This window comes from Palaemon carinicauda, chromosome 11 (genome assembly GCF_036898095.1).
Source record: "Palaemon carinicauda isolate YSFRI2023 chromosome 11, ASM3689809v2, whole genome shotgun sequence".
In the NCBI taxonomy this organism is placed as follows: Eukaryota; Metazoa; Arthropoda; class Malacostraca; order Decapoda; family Palaemonidae; genus Palaemon; species Palaemon carinicauda.
The window spans coordinates 10,222,104-10,242,103 of NC_090735.1; the positions used below are offsets into that span (position 1 = coordinate 10,222,104).

Genomic DNA, 20,000 nt, shown 5'->3' on the forward strand with positions numbered 1-20,000 from the left:
TAGCGCAGTTTTATTAAATTAAATTTTAACGTAACAAATTATTTCAATGTAGGTTAATTTTGGGGGAATTCTTGTATAATTAAAGTGTTTGAAGATATGTAATGTAAATTAAAAGCTACTTACTAGAAGATCCAATAAAATGAGGCGGTTTTTTTTTTTTTTTTTTTTAGCGAAACAAATTATTTCAATGTAGGTTAATTTTGGGGGAATTCTTGTATAATTAAAGTGTTTGAAGATATGTAATGTAAATTAAAAGCTACTTACTAGAAGATCCAATAAAATGAGGCGGTTTTTTTTTTTTTTTTTTTTAGCGAAACAAATTATTTCAATGTAGGTTAATTTTGGGGGAATTCTTGTATAATTAAAGTGTTTGAAGATATGTAATGTAAATTAAAAGCTACTTACTAGAAGATCCAACAAAATGAGGCGGTTTTTTTTTTTTTTTTTTTTTTTTTTAGCGAAACAAATTATTTCAATGTAGGTTAATTTTTGGGAATTCGTGTTTAATTAAAGTGTTTGAAGATATATAATGTAAATTAAAAGCTACTTACTAGCAGATCCAACAAAATTGGGCGTTTTTTTTTTTTTTTTTTTTTTTTTTTTTTTTTTTTTTTTTTAAACGAAACAAATTATTTCAATGTGGGAATATTTTTTGGAGAATTCTTAAATATTTTTTTTTTCGTGTCATTATTCATCTGGTACATAAGTCGATTGAAAAAGTTAATTCAAATATATCTTTTATTAATCTTAAATAATTTGTAATAAGCACGGTAATATATTTGTTTTCTGTTGTTGCCTTTGAGATTTTCATCACAATAAAATTCTACCTAAGCCGATATATGTTTAGTGAGTAAGCCTACTTTTAATTTACTTTCACTCATTTTTTTTTTTTTTTTTTTTTTTTGTCTACTAATCATTAACTTAGTCTTATAATCTTATATAGAAATTTTTATTAAACTAGAGTGAAAACTTTGTAATATTAAAGAAATTTCAATTATTCACAAATTCTCGGAGTCTTGAATTATAATAAAAGATGAAAATTTCATTCACTTTTTGTACCTTTTATTTTTTGTCGTACCAAAAGAAAAAAAGAAAAAGGATGAACTTTTCAAACTTTCTATCATTCACTAATTCTGGAGTTTTGTCTCATAACAAAAGATAAAAATTTCAACCACTTTTTTTGAAGATTTTAATTGTCGTTCCCCAAAAAAGTATGAACTTTTTAAACTTTCTATCGTTAACAAATTCTGGAGTTTTGTCTCATAGCAAAAGATAAAAATTTCAACCACTTTTTTTGAAGTTTTTAATTGTTGTTCCCCCAAAAAGTATGATCTTTTTGAAACTTTCTATCATTCACTAATTCTGGAGTTTTGTCTCATAACAAAAGATAAAAATTGTAACCACTTTTTTGAAGTTTTTAACTGTCGTTCCCTTAAAAGTATGAACTTTTCAAACTTTCTATCCTTCACAATTCTGGAGTTTTGCTTCATAAAAAAGTATGAAAATCTTAGCCACTTTATTGACGGTTTTTATTGTCGTTTCCCCATAAAGTTTGAACTTTTCAAACTTTGTATCATTCACAAATTCTGGAGTTTTGTAATATAACGAGAGAGGAAAACTTCATTGGCGTTTTTCTTTTTGTCGTTCACAAAAAATATGAACTTTTTAAACTTTCTAGAACTGGATCTATTGAAAACACTCTATAGAGTTTTCACTTTGATCACCGTCGCCACTCATGAACAAGGATTTACTAAAACACGAACAAACTTTTAATATAACTATTCATCTGGTCTGGATGAACACCTGTACCACAAGTATATCCCCCTCTCTCTCTCTCTCTCTCTCTCTCTCTCTCTCTCTCTCTCTCTCTCTCTCTAAAAGTATATCTCTCTCTCTCTCTCTCTCTCTCTCTCTCTCTCTCTCTCTCTCTCTCTCTCTCTCTCTAAAAGTATATCCCCCACCTCTCTCTCTCTCTCTAAAAGTATATCCAACATCTCTCTCTCTCTCTCTCTCTCTCTCTCTCTCTCTCTCTCTCTCTCTCTCTAAAAGTATATCCCCCACCTCTCTCTCTCTAAAAGTATATCCCCCACCTCTCTCTCTCTCTCTAAAAGTATATCCAACACTCTCTCTCTCTCTCTCTCTCTCTCTCTCTCTCTCTCTCTACATCATTACGAGTATAAAAGAGCGGATTGGAAAGATATAGATTAAGTTAAACGTTTATTTTATCTAAGTTGGTTGGTTATTTCAACTTCAAAATATTCTGTTTTCTTCTCCTTCTTCATTAGAGTGACATAATACTTCTTAATAAAATTATGTTTTATTTAAACTTTGGAGATAAACAAAATTAGAAATTTATTCAAATTAGGGGTTGTAATGGCCTAAGTGGTAACGTCCCTAAATGGTGATCGCCAGACAGGGGTTCGAGTCCCGCTCAAACTCATTAATTCCTTTGGTCGCTGCAACATCACCATCCTTGTGAGCTAAGGATAGGGTGTTTTGGGGAACCTCTAGGTTCATCTACTGAGTCATCAGCAGCCATTCCTTGGCCCTTCTTGGTCCTAGTTTGGCTGGAGAGGAGGTTTGAGCGCTGATCACATGTAATATGATCAATCTCTGGGGCATTGTCCTGTAGCAGAAAAGAGCCAATACATCAAATAATTTGAATTCAGGTACATGAAATATTCATTATTACATGAGAGACAATTTTATATTTTAATTCGTAGTTTGATTAATTGACACAAAAATCTTTTTGAGCAGTTAATCATAATAATGAAGGAATATAATAAAAAAAAATACTTTTATTGTCTAGTTAATGGTCATTTCAGCGTCTAAGTTAAATGTTCATTTCATTGTCTAAGTTAAATGTTTATTTTATTGTCTAAGTTGAAAATTTATTTCATTGTCTAAGTTAGATATTCATTTCATTGTCTAAGTTAAATATTTATTTCATTGACTAAGTTAAATGTTTATATCATTGTCTAAGTTAAATATTTATTTCATTGTCTAAGTTGAATATTCATTTCATTGTCTAAGTTAAATATTTATTTCATTGTCTAAGTTGAATGTTTATTTCATTGTCTAAGTTAAATGTTTATTTCATTGTCTAAGTTAAATATTTATTTTATTGTCGAAGTTAAATGTTCATTTCATTGTCTAAGTTAAATATTTATTTCATTGTCTAAGTTAAATGTTTATTTCCTTGTCTAAGTCAAATGTTTATTTCATTGTCTAAGTTAAATGTTTAAATCATTGTCTAAGTCAGATGTTTATTTCATTGCCTAAGTTAAATGTTCATTTCATTGTCTAAGTTAAATGTTTATTTCATTGTCTAAGTTAAATATGTATTTTCTTTTTCTAAGTTAAATGTGTATTTCACTGTCTAAGTTAAATATTCATTTCATTGTCTAAGTTAAATATGTATTTTCTTTTTCTAAGTTAAATGTTTATTTCAGTGTCTAAGTTAAATGTTTATTTTCTTTTTCTAAGTTAAAAGTTCAATTCATTGTCTAAGTTAAATGTTCAATTCATTGTCTAAGTTAAATGTTCATTTCAGTGTCAATTCAAATGTTTATTTCATTGTCTAAGTTAAATGTTTTTTTCAATGATACTACACAGCAGGTCTTCGATCCAATGAAAATCCGAATGAAGGAGACTTGTAATTACAATGATTTAAGAAGATGAATATGAATAACTATATGACCTTTCTCAGGACTATTAAGGCCATTATTATGAATCCTTGATGCCTGAAGCGCTGTTTCCATAAGGACATGGCATTCGGAGTATGGCTTCCTTCGATGTTGTTTGGCTTCTGGTGAGTTTTAAACGATTACCTCTGCAGACGACTCTTCCATTCACATACACTGTTGAAAAAAACCGTATTTCTGAAACTAAATTCTCCGTAAAAAATATTCTGTTCTCAGCCGTATTTCAGAAAAATATAGGCGACCGTAATTTGTTTGGCTTCTGGATAGGCTATAGAATTACCTCTGAAGACGACTCTTCCATTCACATACACTGTTGAAATAAAAACCCGTAATTTTAATAGGAAATTCTCCGTAAAAATATTCTGTTCTTAGCTGTATTTCAGTAAAATACAGGGGACCGTAATTTGTTTGGCTTCTGGGGAGCTTATATGATTACCTCTGCAGACGACTCTTCTATTCACATACACTGTTGAAAAAAAAAACCGTAATTTTAATAGGAAATTCTCCGTAAAAATAAACTGTTCTTAGCTGTATTTCAGTAAAATACAGGGGACCGTAATTTGTTTGGCTTTTGGGGAGCTTATATGATTACCTCTGCAGACGACTCTTCCATTCACATACACTGTTGGGAAAAAAAAAAAACCGTAATTTCAATAGGAAATTCTCCGTAAAAATAAACTGTTTTTAGCCGTATTTCAGTAAAATACAGGCGACCGTAATTTGTACCTTACTTTGTTATTATCTTTTACGCCAATATATCCGTTTTTAAAACTATAAATGCCTGGCAATATTTATTCCAGGATTTTTACCATTTTTAACGGCAATTTTTTAACTGACCAATTAAAAGTCATGGATCAATTCTAAGGTATTTATTCAGTTTTTCTCATAAGTCGAAAGTTTCAAGTTAGGGCAAATAAATATCTATCTATCTATATATATATATATATATATATACGTGTGTGTATGAGTATGCACGTATTATTCATCTTATCTATAGTTTATGTATGAAAGATCTACTTTAATGTTGTTACTGTTCTTAAAATATTTCATTTTGATTGATTATTCCTTTGCTTAAGAGTTTATATCTTTCCTTGTTTCCTCTCCTCACTCGGCTATTTTTCCCTGTTGGGGCCCTTGGGCTTATAGCATCTTGCTTTTCCAATTAGGGTTATAGCTTAGCTAATAATAATAATAATAATAATAATAATAATAATAATAATAATAATAATAATAATAATAATAAAAGACACGTTTTTTTTTAATGAAATTATGAATATTTTAACTGGGATAAAAAGTTCGTTGTCATCAGTTTTCCAATGCACGATTATGCTGAATTCATTAATGATTTTAGAAAGTATTTTTGAAAGACTTTAATTGTACTATTGTATCTCATTCAGTAAGATCCAAGGAGACTTTCAAAAACTTTCCCTTGCAACTTTGGCATAATGTCCTCAGTAGATATATTTCTTCATAGAAAGCCACTATTATAAATTGCTTTTCGATAGTCTGCTCTTTCCCCAATTGTTGATCTATTAGAGTTGTGGTGGCCGATGTGGTAACGTCCCTGACTGGTGAATGCCAGACCGAGGTTTGAGTCCCACTCAAACTCGTTAGTTTCTTTTCTTTGGTCGCTGCAACCTCACTGTCCTTGTGAGCTAAGGATGGGTTTTTTTGAAAGCCTATATGTCTATCTGCTGAGTCATCAGCAGCAATTGCCTGGCTCTCCTTGGTCCTAGGTTGGGTGGAAAGAAGGATTCGGCGTTGATCATATGTATAAATGGTCAGTCTCTAGGGCATTTTCCTGCTGGATAGGGATATGTCACTGTCCCTTGCCTCTGACATTCATGAGTGGCTTTTAAACCCTTTAAAACTTTAAATGACCGAATACATTATCGAAAATTTTCATCTGTAATGTTAATATTTTCATGACAAAAAATACTTAATTTGTCGTCTCTTACTAGTTGGCATGTACTATTTTCTTAAGTATCATATGACGATGAAACTTTAATGTTTTACAATAATTCAGATGATTTAACCAATTTTTATTTCATAGATAATCGTCCGTTGAGAGTTATCTGTACGTGTGTGAATGAATAAAAAGAACATGCATAGCGTTTTTTTCTTTATTTTCATTAAAAACAAAAAATCTAGTTTGCATTCAAATCTACATATTGCACAAGAGATTCGGGTAAACCGAGCATTCTAGTACCATGTGGTAATGCCCAGTGAGATGAGAGTTCGCTTCTTATTCTATATCTAGCCCAGTGCTTAAGAGACGGAGGCTCGTCACTCAGAATCTTATCACAAAGTATGCGAGGGTGAACAACTTCAGTGTCCCACTCTAGTTTCCATCCACCCAAGGCACTTAACAGTAACCGTAACACGCCGAGAGCATCTGGAGGGTAGTCAATAGGGTAGCTGAAGAAACAAGGACATAGCTGACCCGGGCAGTCGCATGGTGTCATCTGTCCTATTGTAGCTCGGGCATGAGCTGACAAGCGTCTAAGAGCCACTTTAAAAGGGCACAGTTCACCCCCAAGTAGAGGAGTCGCACCATTCTGAAGTAACAACAGTACAGCATCTTCGTCGCCAGCTTGGGCAGCAACATAGAGAGGTGATGCTCCTTGCAGAGTAGCCAAAGGAGTGTCCACAAGCCTAGTGGTATTTCCACCTGGCTGGGGAAATGTCAGTCGTGAAGTGCGTGCGTGATCGATGAAGTACTGAAGTCTATGCCTAGCCTCTTCTGAAGAGTCTGTGTCGGGTTTCCATGAGCTGAGAAGGTGAGAAACTTTGGGTCCTAGAAGTGCTGGGGTCACTAACCTGTCCAGGCCATTTTCACAGCGGTACAGAGTTTCCATTAACTCTCTGATCACATCAGCATTCTGTAGATTTTGTTCTACAGCTATGGATGCTCCTACATAGAGAATATTGTGGAATTTTCCCAGCCTACAGACACCACCATTGCTCTCATAATGTTGGACATGGTATTGCAGAACAGCCTCTAAGAAATCACCCGTGGCTGTTTGGACATCTGCTGAGGCTTCAAGCATGGGAGTGAACGCCTGCACTAATTCATCTCGGCGTTTACGGGAGTTGAGACAGTCTCTGGCACAAGCAGTTAAGAGATTGTCTAACATTTCGGGGGTCACTTTCAATCCATTTCCATCCCGGGCACCAGCCAGAACTGCTGGCCACAACCTCTGTATGAAAGGGGCATCCTCTCCGCTTTGAGGACCCCAGTCCAAGACCAGGTGGTATGGCTCTATGATATTTCTACGGGAAACCATTTTAATGACAAGAGCTTGAGTGGAGAGAAAATGATCGCAAAGTATTTCAAATAGACAAAAGAACAAAAATTATTACTTGAAAAACTGAGACCAGAAACGATTACTTGCAAAATTCAATCTATGAGAGGAACTGAATCCAAATAGTCACCGACAATTTCAAAGTTTATTTTCATTCATTCACTAATGGATTTAATTTATTAGTACATAATAACTGCTTAGTTAATCCAGAAAGCTTCACTGCTTTACTCCATTTTCAACAAATGCTTAATATCACAACTAGATGGTTAGAAATTGCGTTTAAAGTATGTTTCTTGTTTATAGCAACGTTTTTTACTTTCTAGCAAATTAGACCTATAACTCGTGAGTCTGTTTTAAATTCACTTCACTTTCCCTAGCCACATCTTCTAAATCAGGGTGATCACTCGCTAATAAAAAGCCTCAGGATCTTCTTGTTGCCTGGATGCCAGTGAATAACTACGACACACAACCTCTTACTGGAATGGCCTAACTGGAAAGCCCAACAAGTGACGTGCCGGGAGGGTTAGTGTCACGGTGCAATGGGGAATGACAGGATTCACTTTACCCCCTCGCTCGTGTAAGCTTCTTCTTCTTCTTCTTCTTCTTCTTTAATCTCTTTTAGATCTGCTTTATCGGTTTAGCTTTATTACGATTTCAGTATACAATTTCCCACTTGATTATTATTATTATTATTATTGTTATTATTATTATTATTATTATTATTATTATTATTATTATTATTACTTGCTAAGCTATAACCCTAGTTTTAAAAGCAGGATGATATAAGGCCAGGGGCCCCAACAGGGAAAATAACCCCGTGAAGAAAGTAAACAAGGAAAAGTAAAATATTTCAAGAACAGTAACAACATTAAAATGATTTTTTTTCTATATAAACTATAAAAAAAACTTCAACAAAACAAGAGGAAGAGAAATTAGATAGAATAGTGTGCCCAAGTGTACTCTCAAACAAGAGAACTCTAACCCAAGATAGTGGAAGAGCATGGTACATTTGTACTGTACATGCATTGGTTCCATAAACCATTACCCTTTAAGGTTCATTTGATACATTTTATGAGCTAGGATCAGATTGCATAGATGAGCATGCAAATAGGTTTCGAGACATTCTCAAATTTCATAGGATTGGCTATACCTTGGTTAGTAGGGTCATTCAAAGCCTATAAATATTTTGCTCGTGAGTGGCTCGTTTTAATGATTTTCAAAATATATTTTTGTTTTCGACTCCTACTTCTGCAAAATGAACTGAACGTTCAGTTCGTACTTTTAATGTAATAAGGGCACTACAATATAGAGAATCACTCGATTGTTATTTTTCATTTTTGTTTTATAGATGTTTAAATTAAAATAAAGTTATTTATATTGAGTTTCATCGGTTAACCTACTTTTTAAACTTTGTGTTGTTAATTTTTTTTATTCCGTAATGCCTCAGAAGTGTAACTCTCTCTCTCTCTCTCTCTCTCTCTCTCTCTCTCTCTCTCTCTCATAAAACAGACAAGGTAAAAAGAATGTCCTACGAAATCTTTGCATTTTTTTATTTAAATCTCGCATATAAATAAGTTAACACTATTTTACAAATTACTTCTTTGTTGTTTCAAAAAGGATTGCATAGAAAATTGGTAATTTTTATCCATAAGTTGTAATGCATCCATGAGTTGTAATATATTAATAAGTTGTAATGTATCCATAAGTTGTAATGTACCCATAAGTTGCAATGTATCCATAAGTTGCAATGTATCCATAAGTTGTTATGTATCCATAAGTTGTAATGTATCCATAAGTTACAATGTATCCATAAGTTGTAATGTATCCATAAGTTACAATGTATCCATAAGTTGTAATATATCCATAAGCTGTAATGTATCCATAAGTTGTAATGTATCCATAAGCTGTAATGTATCCATAAGTTACAATGTATCCATAAGTTGTAATATATCCATAAGCTGTAATGTATCCATAAGTTGTAATGTATCCATAATCTGTAATGTATCCATAAGTTACAATGTATCTATAAGTTGTAATATATCCATAAGCTGTAATGTATCCATAAGTTACAATGTATCCATAAGTTGTAATATATCCATAAGCTGTAATGTATCCATAAGTTGTAATGTATCCATAAGCTGTAATGTATCCATAAGTCACAATGTATCTATAAGTTACAATGTATCCATAAGTTGTAATATATCCATAAGCTGTAATGTATCCATAAGTTGTAAAGTATCCATAAGTTGTAATGTATCCATAAGTTACAATGTATCCATAAGTTGTTCTGTATCCATAAATTGTAATGTATCCATAAGTTGTAATGTATCCATAAGTTGTAAAGCATCCATAAGTTGTAATGTATCCATAAGTTACAATGTATCCATAAGTTGTTCTGTATCCATAAATTGTAATGTATCCATAAGTTGTAAAGTATCCATAAGTTGTAATGTATCCATAAGTTACAATGTATCCATAAGTTGTTCTGTATCCATAAATTGTAATGTATCCATAAGTTGTAATGTATCCATAAGTTGTAAAGTATCCATAAGTTGTAATGTATCCATAAGTTACAATGTATCCATAAGTTGTTCTGTATCCATAAATTGTAATATATCCATACGTTGTAATGTATCCATAAGTTGTAATATATCCATAAGCTGTAATGTATCCATAAGTTACAATGTATCCATAAGTTGTAATATATCCATAAGTTGTAATGTATCCATAAGTTGTGATGTATCCATAAGCTGTAATGTATCCATAAGTTGTAAAGTATCCATAACTTATACTGTATCCATAAGTTACAATGTATCCATAAGTTGTAACATATCCATAAGTTGTAAAGTATCCATAATTTGTAATGTATCCATAATTTGTAATGTATCCATAAGTTACAATGTATCCATAAGTTGTAATGTATCCATAAGTTGTTCTGTATCCATAAATTGTAATATATCCATAAGTTGTAATGTATCCATAAGTTATAATGTATCCATAAATTGCAATGTATCTGTAAGTTACGATGTATCCATAAGTTGCAATGTATCCGTAAGTTACAATGTATCCATAAGTTTTAATGTATCCATAAGCTGTAATGTATCCGCAAGTTACAATGTATCCATAAGTTGTAATGTATCCATATGTTGTAATGTATCCGTAAGTTGTAATGTATCCATAAGCTGTAATGTATCCATAAGTTACAATGTATCCATAAGTTGTAATGTATCCATAAGTTACAATGTATCCATAAGTTGTAATATATCCATAAATTGTAATATATCCATAAGTTGTAATGTATCCATAAGCTGTAATGTATCCGCAAGTTACAATGTATCCATAAGTTGTAATGTATCCATAAGCTGTAATGTATCCGCAAGTTACAATGTATCCATAAGTTGCAATGTATCCATAAGTTACAATGTATCCATAAGTTGCAATGTATCCATTAGTTACAATGTATCCATAAGTTGTAATGTATCCGCATCAAGCTAGAAACCTTTTCTAAATTAAGAATAAAGTATGGTAAATTTTCACAAATAATGAGTGTATACGAACTACTTTACCATTTCTAACTAGGGAAACCTAAATTCACAAAGAGAGATCACGTTTAATGTTATATTTGCTTACCGTTTATTATTATTATCATTATTATTATTATTATTATTATTATTAGCTAAGCTACAACCTTGGTTGGAACAGCAGGATGCTATAAGCCCAAGGGCTCCGACATGGAAAGTAGCCGAATGAGGAAAGGAAATCAGTAGATAAATTGTATGAGAACTAATGAACAAATAAAATAAAATTTTCAAGAACAATAACAACATTAAAACGGATCTTTCATATCTAAATTATATACAGAGACTTATATCAGCCTGTTCAACATGAAAACATTTCCTGCAAGTTTGAACTTTTGCAGTTCTACACGATTAGGAAGATCATTCCACAATTTGGTCACAGCTGGAATATAACTTTTAGCATACTGTATAGTATTCGTTAGATAGAGAAGTTTGCTGATTAATTAAGTGATTATTTAGTTGATTAGTTAATTAATTGATAAAGGAATATAGTTTCTATTTATTTCTTCATACTTTGCTCTAACGGTGATGGAAGTTTTTATAAGGAAATGAATAGATCTATTATATAATTTAACTGCTTCAACCCGAATGATAAAATCCCGTCTTCCCAACTAATATTCGTTTCGGACAAGACTCCCTTTGCTATCAGTTACTTGAATTAGTGATATGATAAGCATTTCCTATCAGCTGATACGCCCTCAGGTGCATTAGTGAATAAAAAGGCTGTACTTGCTCGTGAAGGGTTGGGTGGTGAATATTAAAGGCAAGCATAGTTACGGTTAAACGAAATGTTTTATTCATCATGTGACCAAAACGATTTTACTAAGCTCCAGTGCTTCGAAAAATTTATATCTTGATTTAGATTATAATCTATGATTAGATATATATGCATACACATATGCAACACACATATTTGACTGGATATTCATATACATAAATACGTTCAACATAAAGAAAGAGAGTGAAGAAGGAAATAATAAAAACATATACGTGAAAACTTAACGGTGATTCAGAATGATGTGCCGTTACATAGAATCGTGGACCCAAGCAGGAGAGTTATCATGAGTGGCAACATATCTTTGAAATGTGATAGATACCCTGACTGCTTTCTGAAAGATTACGAAAATAAGTACACCCACGAAGGTAGTGTTAACCACATTACAACAGAAGGACAACAAAGTGTTAATACAAGAAGTGACGAGTGAGGCCTAGAGTACAAAAAGCTATAGTGGTGACAATAACATAGACTCTAACGTCTCGAAGCAGGGAGAATAGCGCTCAACATGTGTCATGTTGATAGCTCAAACTTTAGCGCTCACACATACTTACTGCTTCGTTGCAGACTTTTAGAGCAGGCTTGGTGCTTACTTTAGTTTACTTTAAAGGCTGCTTTTCTGGTCCTATACAGCAGGGGAAACTCTAGGAATTATGTGAAAATAAGTTAAGAGAGAAATTTCAGTTCAAAACTTGGTCAAACTGGTGTATCACAATTATAGTTGAGTATCCTATATCTGTGCTGGCCACTGATAACGCTAAAATAAATACAAATAAGAGATTATTAAAAACATATTTCTTGTAATTCGTATTGAAAAGTTCATGAAAGTATTTGAATTTTTCATTACCCACCACTGCTTATTTCGTTATCGAACGTCAATACAAGTGTCCCTGCATCAACATAGTCATTTCAGTTCATTCAATCGGGTCGTAATTACATTATGATATTACATTTATTTATTTATTTATATTCTTACTCCTTAGTCATTTAGATATCTCTGCTTTCTCCTTTTTGAAACACGGATAAAATTTAAAATTGTTATTTGAGAACCTCGTGAAGTTAATGTACCATTCTGTGCGGTAGGTTAATGTAAGCTTTCTTCTCTTCCTCCGTACTTTCACAAATGATTGTCTGAACACGGCCAATTCTTATCAATGATTTCATCCTCACGTATTTTGCCGTCATCCATTTGTAGCTTCTCTGAGTGACACTAAACTTTGACCAACACTTTTGCGACGACTAAGATCATCATAGCAACTTTGAGATTCTCACACTCGTCAGGTTCAAGTAATTAACGATAAACTATAATATATCCTTTTTAAGTGGTGATACCATAACGTGGTGAAAATGTTTGAGTATCGCCATGATTAGTGAAGCTGTACTAGTGAGGGCTACCTATACTAAGTTGGTTTGCTGTGAGCGATCAGGCTAAAGTTTCCCATCATCACCAATGGGCACTGGCCAGCGTTTCTCAGTGGACTAGAAACGGCGGCGTTTGTTATATATATATATATATATATATATATATATTGACGTAGTTTCATTTTATTTAAGTAGCTTACATATTGGCAGAGTAATTTATATTCGTTGCGTAGAGTGAATACATTAAATTTATTTCCATATGAAATATTATTGGAACACTAAACTGGAATTCAATAGTTAACAGTATTATTACGGTTTTTTTTTCTTGTAATATTAAAGTGTTTAATACAAGTTTATAATCAACAAGAAATAGGATTTTAGTTTTAGAATGTTATGTGAGAAACTAATCTTAATCAAGGTTATTGAATATGGTGACAATTTGGGGCAAATAGTGTACAATACATAAAAAAAAATTAATAGAAATATAGAATGTTTTTCATCTAAATACAATGTGTTTTTTATCAATGAAAGATGGGTATTATTACTTTCACTACACACAGCCAGTTTTTCCCACAGTGGTTCATGATTTTTTTTTTCTTTTTTACATAATGTACAGTTAGACACAAGATTTCCTAGCACACCTCGCTTCGAGGAAATGCACCAAGCCACACCCTTGCGTTGCGGCGAGTTCCTGTGTGTAGCACCGCCCGCCACCTATGGCATCTCCATTTACACTAAAGGTTTAAAGGTCGCTCATGAATGGCAGAGGCAAGGGACAGTGACATTGCCCTATCAAGCAGGACAATGCCCTGGAGACTGACCATATATACATATGATTAGCACCCGAGCCCCTCTCCATCCAAGCTAGGACCAGGGAGAGCCAAGCAATGGCTGCTGAGGACTCAGCAGATAGACCTATAGGCTCCTCCAAACCCAGCACCATTAGCTCACAAAGATGGTGAGGTTGCAATGACCAAAGGAACTAACGAGTTTGAGGGAGACTCGAACCCCAGTCTAGCGATCACCAGTCAAGGACAATATCAAATAGGCCACCTTACTCGCTACTAAGTAAGGGTGGGACTGGGTGCTCTTCTTCAAGATGTGCGAGTGACTTTTGTGTCTAACTGTACATCTGTTTTTTCTCTATCAACAGGTAAACACTGAGAGGAATGTTTGCTCTCATTCATCATTAATAAACGACTCAGTAGAGACATAACGACATGAATCAGGCGTTTGAACAGGTGATTACAGTACAATTCATTTCATATATTAGAAAGTTAAGATTATATAGTATGAACATAAATCTTCAATATCACTATGAAATCAACTGATTAGTAAAACACCTTTTGGCCCTTTTTTCTCAAGAAGATGAAACACACATAGGTACTACGTTTGTAATATATAACTTATGAGTGTGTGTATATATATATATATATATATACTGTATGTATACTGTATATATATATATACATATATATGTATATATATATATATATATGTATGTATATATATATACACACACACATATATATATATATATATATATGTATATATATATATATATATATGTATATGTATATATATGTGTGTGTGTATATTTATATATTCATATACATATACATATATATTACATATATATATATATATATATATGTGTATATATATATATATATATACACACACACACACACATATATATATATATATATACACTCATATATATGAATACTGAATGTGTATATGCAAGGTGTATGTAATTATATTGTTTACAGATTCAAGATAAAAACATTTCATTCACATCCTCATCTACTAAGATAGGAGTTGATATTGCAATTCCCATTCAGTTACGCCTTGCGTCAATTCAAAATTAGCCATTACAGAAAACGGTGACCACAAAAGCCACCGTAACCCATTGGTAAAGTTTTACTGTATTACATATTCTGATTTCGAACAGAAAATATATGTTTTCCTGTAGTAAATAACGTGATTTGACCGATTTTGACCTTCATTTCAACCGCAAACCAACAGAACAACTAATTCGACTAACTTTAAGTATCCGGACTGGTTGCTGTTATTACGGATGAAATGAAGGTGAAACCCGGTTCACCTTTATGGTGCCAGAACTACGCAATCGTCCATTGTCATCCTTCTGAGTGTTATTCTTAAACAGGAAACACTCGGAATCAACGTCCTATCTCTACCATGATTAGTTTTAATTAATTTGTCGGGTAGATTTTAGGGGATAGATAAAGTTACGATATTGGTTATCAGTTTTACAGTTTTAATTATAACTTAATGTTAAGTGTGTAATTACCTGTTATCATGTTAAAAGCTATGTATTTCAACGTGGTGGTTAAATTTATATATATATATATATATATATGTATGTATATATACACTGTATATATATATATATATATATGTGTGTGTGTGTGTGTGTGTATATATATGCGTGTATATATATATATATATATATATATAAATTGTTGGTTATCAAGGATGAAACTGAATTAAATTATGTCTAACTTTAATGGTATGTAAGTGTAATCGTCTCAAAAGCTATGTTTGAATTAGATTATGTCAAACTGTATGATTTTTAATAACTATTTTTTAATCATATTTACCGAAAATTTCACTTAATTACTCATTTGACATATTTACCTACCTTTTCCCCCAAACTGTACCTGCTTTTCATAACTAAATTTTCTTGCCCTGTACTACTTACTGTATACAGTGTTCTAGATCTTATGATTACGTACACATTTTTGCCATTACTTTCATTATAACTATGCAAAAAAAGCGTTCCATTGGAATGTTATCTTTTGAGATGGAGCATCTTACGGTTGACATCAATCTCTTAATTGATTCTGGACATTGGAATTGGCATAAAGCTCTTAATTGTTTGTGCATATGGGAATTTATATAAAGCTCTTAATTGTTTGTGCATATGGGAATTTATATAAAGCTCTTAATTGTTTGTGCATATGGGAATTTATATAAAGCTCTTAATTGTTTGTGCATATGGGAATTTATATAAAGCTCTTAATTGTTTGTGCATATGGGAATTTATATAAAGCTTTTAATTGTTTGTGCATATGGGAATTGATATAAAGCTCTTAATTGTTTCTGGATGTGGGAATTCATATAAAGCTCTTAATTGTATCTGCATATGGGAATTGATATAAAGCTCTTAATTGTTTTTGGATGTGGGAATTGATATAAAGCTCTTAATTGTTTCTACATATGGGAATTTATATAAAGCTCTTAATTGTATCTGGATATGGGAATTTATATAAAGCTCTTAATTGTTTCTGGAGGTGGGAATTGATATAAAGCTCTTAATTGTTTCTGGATGTGGGAATTGATATAAAGCTCTTAATTGTATCTGCATATGGGAATTGATATAAAGCTCTTAATTGTTTCTGCATATGGGAATTGATATAAAGCTCTTAATTGTTTGTGCATATGGGAATTGATATGAAGCTCTTAATTGTTTCTGCATATGGGAATTGATATAAAGCTCTTAATTGTATCTGCATATGGGAATTGATATAAAGCTCTTAATTGTTTCTGCATATGGGAATTGATATAAAGCTCATAATTGTTTCTGCATATGGGAATTGATATAAAGCTCTTAATTGTTTCTGTATATGGGAATTGATATAAAGCTCTTGCGTCTTGACATGGGAATTGGCATAAAGCTCTTAATTGTTTCTGGATATGGTAATTGTCATAAACCACTTAATTGTTTCTGGACAGAAATTGGCATAAACCTCTTAATTGTTTTTGGACATTGGAATTGGAATAAACCTCTTAATAGTTTCTGGACGTGGGAATTGGCATAAACCTCTTAATTGTTTCTGGACATTGGAATTGGAATAAACCTCTTAATTGTTTCTAGACATAGAAATTGGCATAAACCTCTTAATTGTTTTTGGACATTGGAATTGGAATAAACCTCTTAATAGTTTCTGGACGTGGGAATTGGCATAAACCTCTTAATTGTTTCTGGACATTGGAATTGGAATAAACCTCTTAATTGTTTCTGGACATAGAAATTGGCATAAACCTCTTAATTGTTTTTGGACATTGGAATTGGAATAAACCTCTTAATAGTTTCTGGACACTGGAATTGGAATAAACCTCTTAATAGTTTCTGGACGTGGGAATTGACATAAACCTCTTAATTGTTTCTGGACATTGGAATTGGAATAAACCTCTTAATAGTTTCTGGACGTGGGAATTGGCATGAACCTCTTAATTGTTTCTGAACATAGAAATGGGCATAAACCTCTTCATTTTTTTTGGACATGGAAATTGGCATAAACCTCTTAATTGTTTCTGGACATGGAAATGGGCATAAACCTTTTAATTGTTTCTGGTCATGGGAATTGGCATAAACCTCTTAATTGTTTCTGGACATAGAAATGGGCATAAACCTCTTAATTGTTTCTGGATATAGAAATGGGTATAAACCTCTTAATTGTTTCTGGATATAGAAATGGGTATAAACCTCTTAATTGTTTCTGGACATAGAAATGGGCACAAACCTCTTAATTGTTTCTGGACATGGAAATGGGCATAAACCTTTTAATTGTTTCTGGTCATGGGAATTGGCATAAACCTCTTAATTTTTTCTGGACATGGAAATTGGCATAAACCTTTTAATTGTTTCTGGTCATGGGAATTGGCATAAACCTCTTAATTGTTTCTGGACATAGAAATGGGCATAAACCTCTTAATTGTTTCTGGATATAGAAATGGGCATAAACCTCTTAATTGTTTCTGGATATAGAAATGGGTATAAACCTCTTCATTTTTTTGGACATGGAAATTGGCATAAACCTCTTAATTGTTTTTGGACATTGGAATTGGAATAAACCTCTTAATAGTTTCTGGACGTGGGAATTGACATAAACCTCTTAATTGTTTCTGGACATTGGAATTGGAATAAACCTCTTAATAGTTTCTGGACGTGGGAATTGGCATAAACCTCTTAATTGTTTCTGAACATAGAAATGGGCATAAACCTCTTCATTTTTTTTGGACATGGAAATTGGCATAAACCTCTTAATTGTTTCTGGACATGGAAATGGGCATAAACCTTTTAATTGTTTCTGGTCATGGGAATTGGCATAAACCTCTTAATTGTTTCTGGACATAGAAATGGGCATAAACCTCTTCATTTTTTTCTGGACATGGAAATTGGCATAAACCTCTTCATTTTTTCTGGACATGGAAATGGGCATAAACCTTTTAATTGTTTCTGGTCATAGGAATTGTCATAAACCTCTTAATTTTTTCTGGACATGGGAATTGGCATAAACCTCTTAATTATTTCTGGACATGGAAATGGGCATAAACCTCTTCATTTTTTTCTGGACATGGAAATAGGCATAAACCTCTTCATTTTTTCTGGACATGGAAATGGGCATAAACCTTTTAATTGTTTCTGGTCATGGGAATTGGCATAAACCTCTTAATTGTTTCTGGACATAGAAATGGGCATAAACCTCTTCATTTTTTCTGGACATGTAAATTGGCATAACCTCTTATTTTTTTCTGGACATGGAAATAGGCATAAACCTCTTCATTTTTCTGGACATGGAAATTGGCATAAACCTCTTAATTTTTTTCTGGACATGGAAATGGGCATGAACCTTTTAATTGTTTCTGGTCATAGGAATTTTCATAAACCTCTTAATTTTTTCTGGACATGGAAATTGGCATAAACCTCTTAATTGTTTCTGGATTTCTGGACATGAGAATTGATATAAACCTCTTAATTGTTTCTGGACATGTAAATTGGCATAAACCTCTTCATTTTTTTGGACATGGAAATTGGCATAAACCTCTTAATTGTTTCTGGACATGGGAATTGACATGAACCTCTTACTTGTTTCTGGACATTGGAATTGGAATAAACCTCTTAATAGTTTCTGGACATGGAAATAGGCATAAACCTCTTAATTTTTTTCTGGACATGGAAATGGGCATAAACCTCTTAATTGTTTTTGGACATGGAAATTGGCATAAACTTCTTAATTTTTTCTGGATTTCTGGACATGAGAATTGATTCAAACCTCTTAATTATTTCTGGACGTAGGAATTGGCATAAACCTCTTAATTGTTTCTGGACATAGAAATGGGCATAAACCTCTTCATTTTTTCTGGACATGGGAATGGGCATAAACCTCTTAATAATTTCTGGACATGGAAATGGGCATAAACCTCTTCATTTTTTTCTGGACATGGAAATTGGCATAAACCTCTTCATTTTTTCTGGACATGGAAATGGGCATAAACCTTTTAATTATTTCTGGTCATGGGAATTGGCATAAACCTCTTAATTGTTTCTGGACATAGAAATGGGCATAAACCTCTTCATTTTTTCTGGACATGTAAATTGGCATAACCTCTTATTTTTTTCTGGACATAGAAATAGGCATAAACCTCTTCATTTTTTCTGGACATGGAAATTGGCATAAACCTCTTAATTTTTTTCTGGACATGGAAATGGGCATGAACCTTTTAATTGTTTCTGGTCATAGGAATTTTCATAAACCTCTTAATTTTTTCTGGACATGGAAATTGGCATAAACCTCTTAATTGTTTCTGGATTTCTGGACATGAGAATTGATATAAACCTCTTAATTGTTTCTGGACATGTAAATTGGCATAAACCTCTTCATTTTTTTGGACATGGAAATTGGCATAAACCTCTTAATTGTTTCTGGACATGGGAATTGACATGAACCTCTTACTTGTTTCTGGACATTGGAATTGGAATAAACCTCTTAATAGTTTCTGGACATGGAAATAGGCATAAACCTCTTAATTTTTTTCTGGACATGGAAATGGGCATAAACCTTTTAATTGTTTCTGGTCATGGGAATTGGCATAAACTTCTTAATTTTTTCTGGATTTCTGGACATGAGAATTGATTTAAACCTCTTAATTATTTCTGGACGTGGGAATTGGCATAAACCTCTTAATTGTTTCTGGACATAGAAATGGGCATAAACCTCTTCATTTTTTCTGGACATGGGAATGGGCATAAACCTCTTCATTGTTTAGGGACATGAGAATTGGACCCATAGCTATTGCAAATGAATTCGTTTCTTAATATTGCACCATCATTCAAAATATTTCAGCATCTATATATCATAGGGGTTGAATAATATCATTCGTAAGAGGATTTTGTTGAATAACATCCATTGTTATTAAGATAATGCAATCAAACGAAGAGTAGTTTTTATACTATTGATCTTATCAG

General features: G+C 32.6%; 4 protein-coding genes across 7 annotated transcripts in view; 1 reads left to right on the top strand and 3 right to left on the bottom strand.

Annotated features, from left to right (window-relative positions):
• Positions 1 to 1,735, bottom strand: part of LOC137649615 (uncharacterized) — a 16,670-nt gene extending 14,935 nt beyond the window's left edge. Inside the window, exon 1 of the mRNA XM_068382592.1 lies at positions 1,716 to 1,735. The gene's annotated coding sequence lies outside the window, so the exon portion shown is untranslated. The remainder of the gene's footprint in view (positions 1 to 1,715) is intronic.
• Positions 1,736 to 5,706: 3,971 nt separating this feature from the next.
• LOC137649616 (uncharacterized) lies at positions 5,707 to 7,534 on the bottom strand. Its single transcript, XM_068382593.1, has one exon. The coding sequence runs from the start codon at positions 6,989 to 6,991 to the stop codon at positions 5,852 to 5,854; it is 1,140 nt and encodes a 379-aa protein (XP_068238694.1). The 5' UTR covers positions 6,992 to 7,534; the 3' UTR covers positions 5,707 to 5,851.
• A 1,155-nt stretch (positions 7,535 to 8,689) lies between these two features.
• Positions 8,690 to 12,526, bottom strand: LOC137649915 (ice nucleation protein-like). Its single transcript, XM_068382855.1, has 2 exons — positions 12,478 to 12,526; positions 8,690 to 10,371 (listed from the first exon to the last, which is right to left on the bottom strand). Exons 1-2 carry the CDS (start codon positions 12,524 to 12,526, stop codon positions 8,690 to 8,692), a joined length of 1,731 nt encoding a protein of 576 aa, XP_068238956.1.
• Positions 11,298 to 20,000, top strand: part of LOC137649967 (protein Aster-C-like) — a 31,528-nt gene continuing 22,825 nt past the window's right edge. Inside the window, exons 1-2 of one of the 4 annotated variants that reach the window (XM_068382950.1) lie at positions 11,298 to 11,350; positions 13,878 to 13,965. In XM_068382950.1, the coding sequence (XP_068239051.1) occupies positions 13,945 to 13,965 (21 nt within the window). In that variant the 5' untranslated portion in view covers positions 11,298 to 11,350; positions 13,878 to 13,944. Of the gene's footprint in view, positions 11,351 to 11,636; positions 11,819 to 13,877; positions 13,966 to 20,000 lie in introns of those variants that run through there. The other 3 variants (XM_068382952.1, XM_068382951.1, XM_068382953.1) reach the window with 3 other exon arrangements.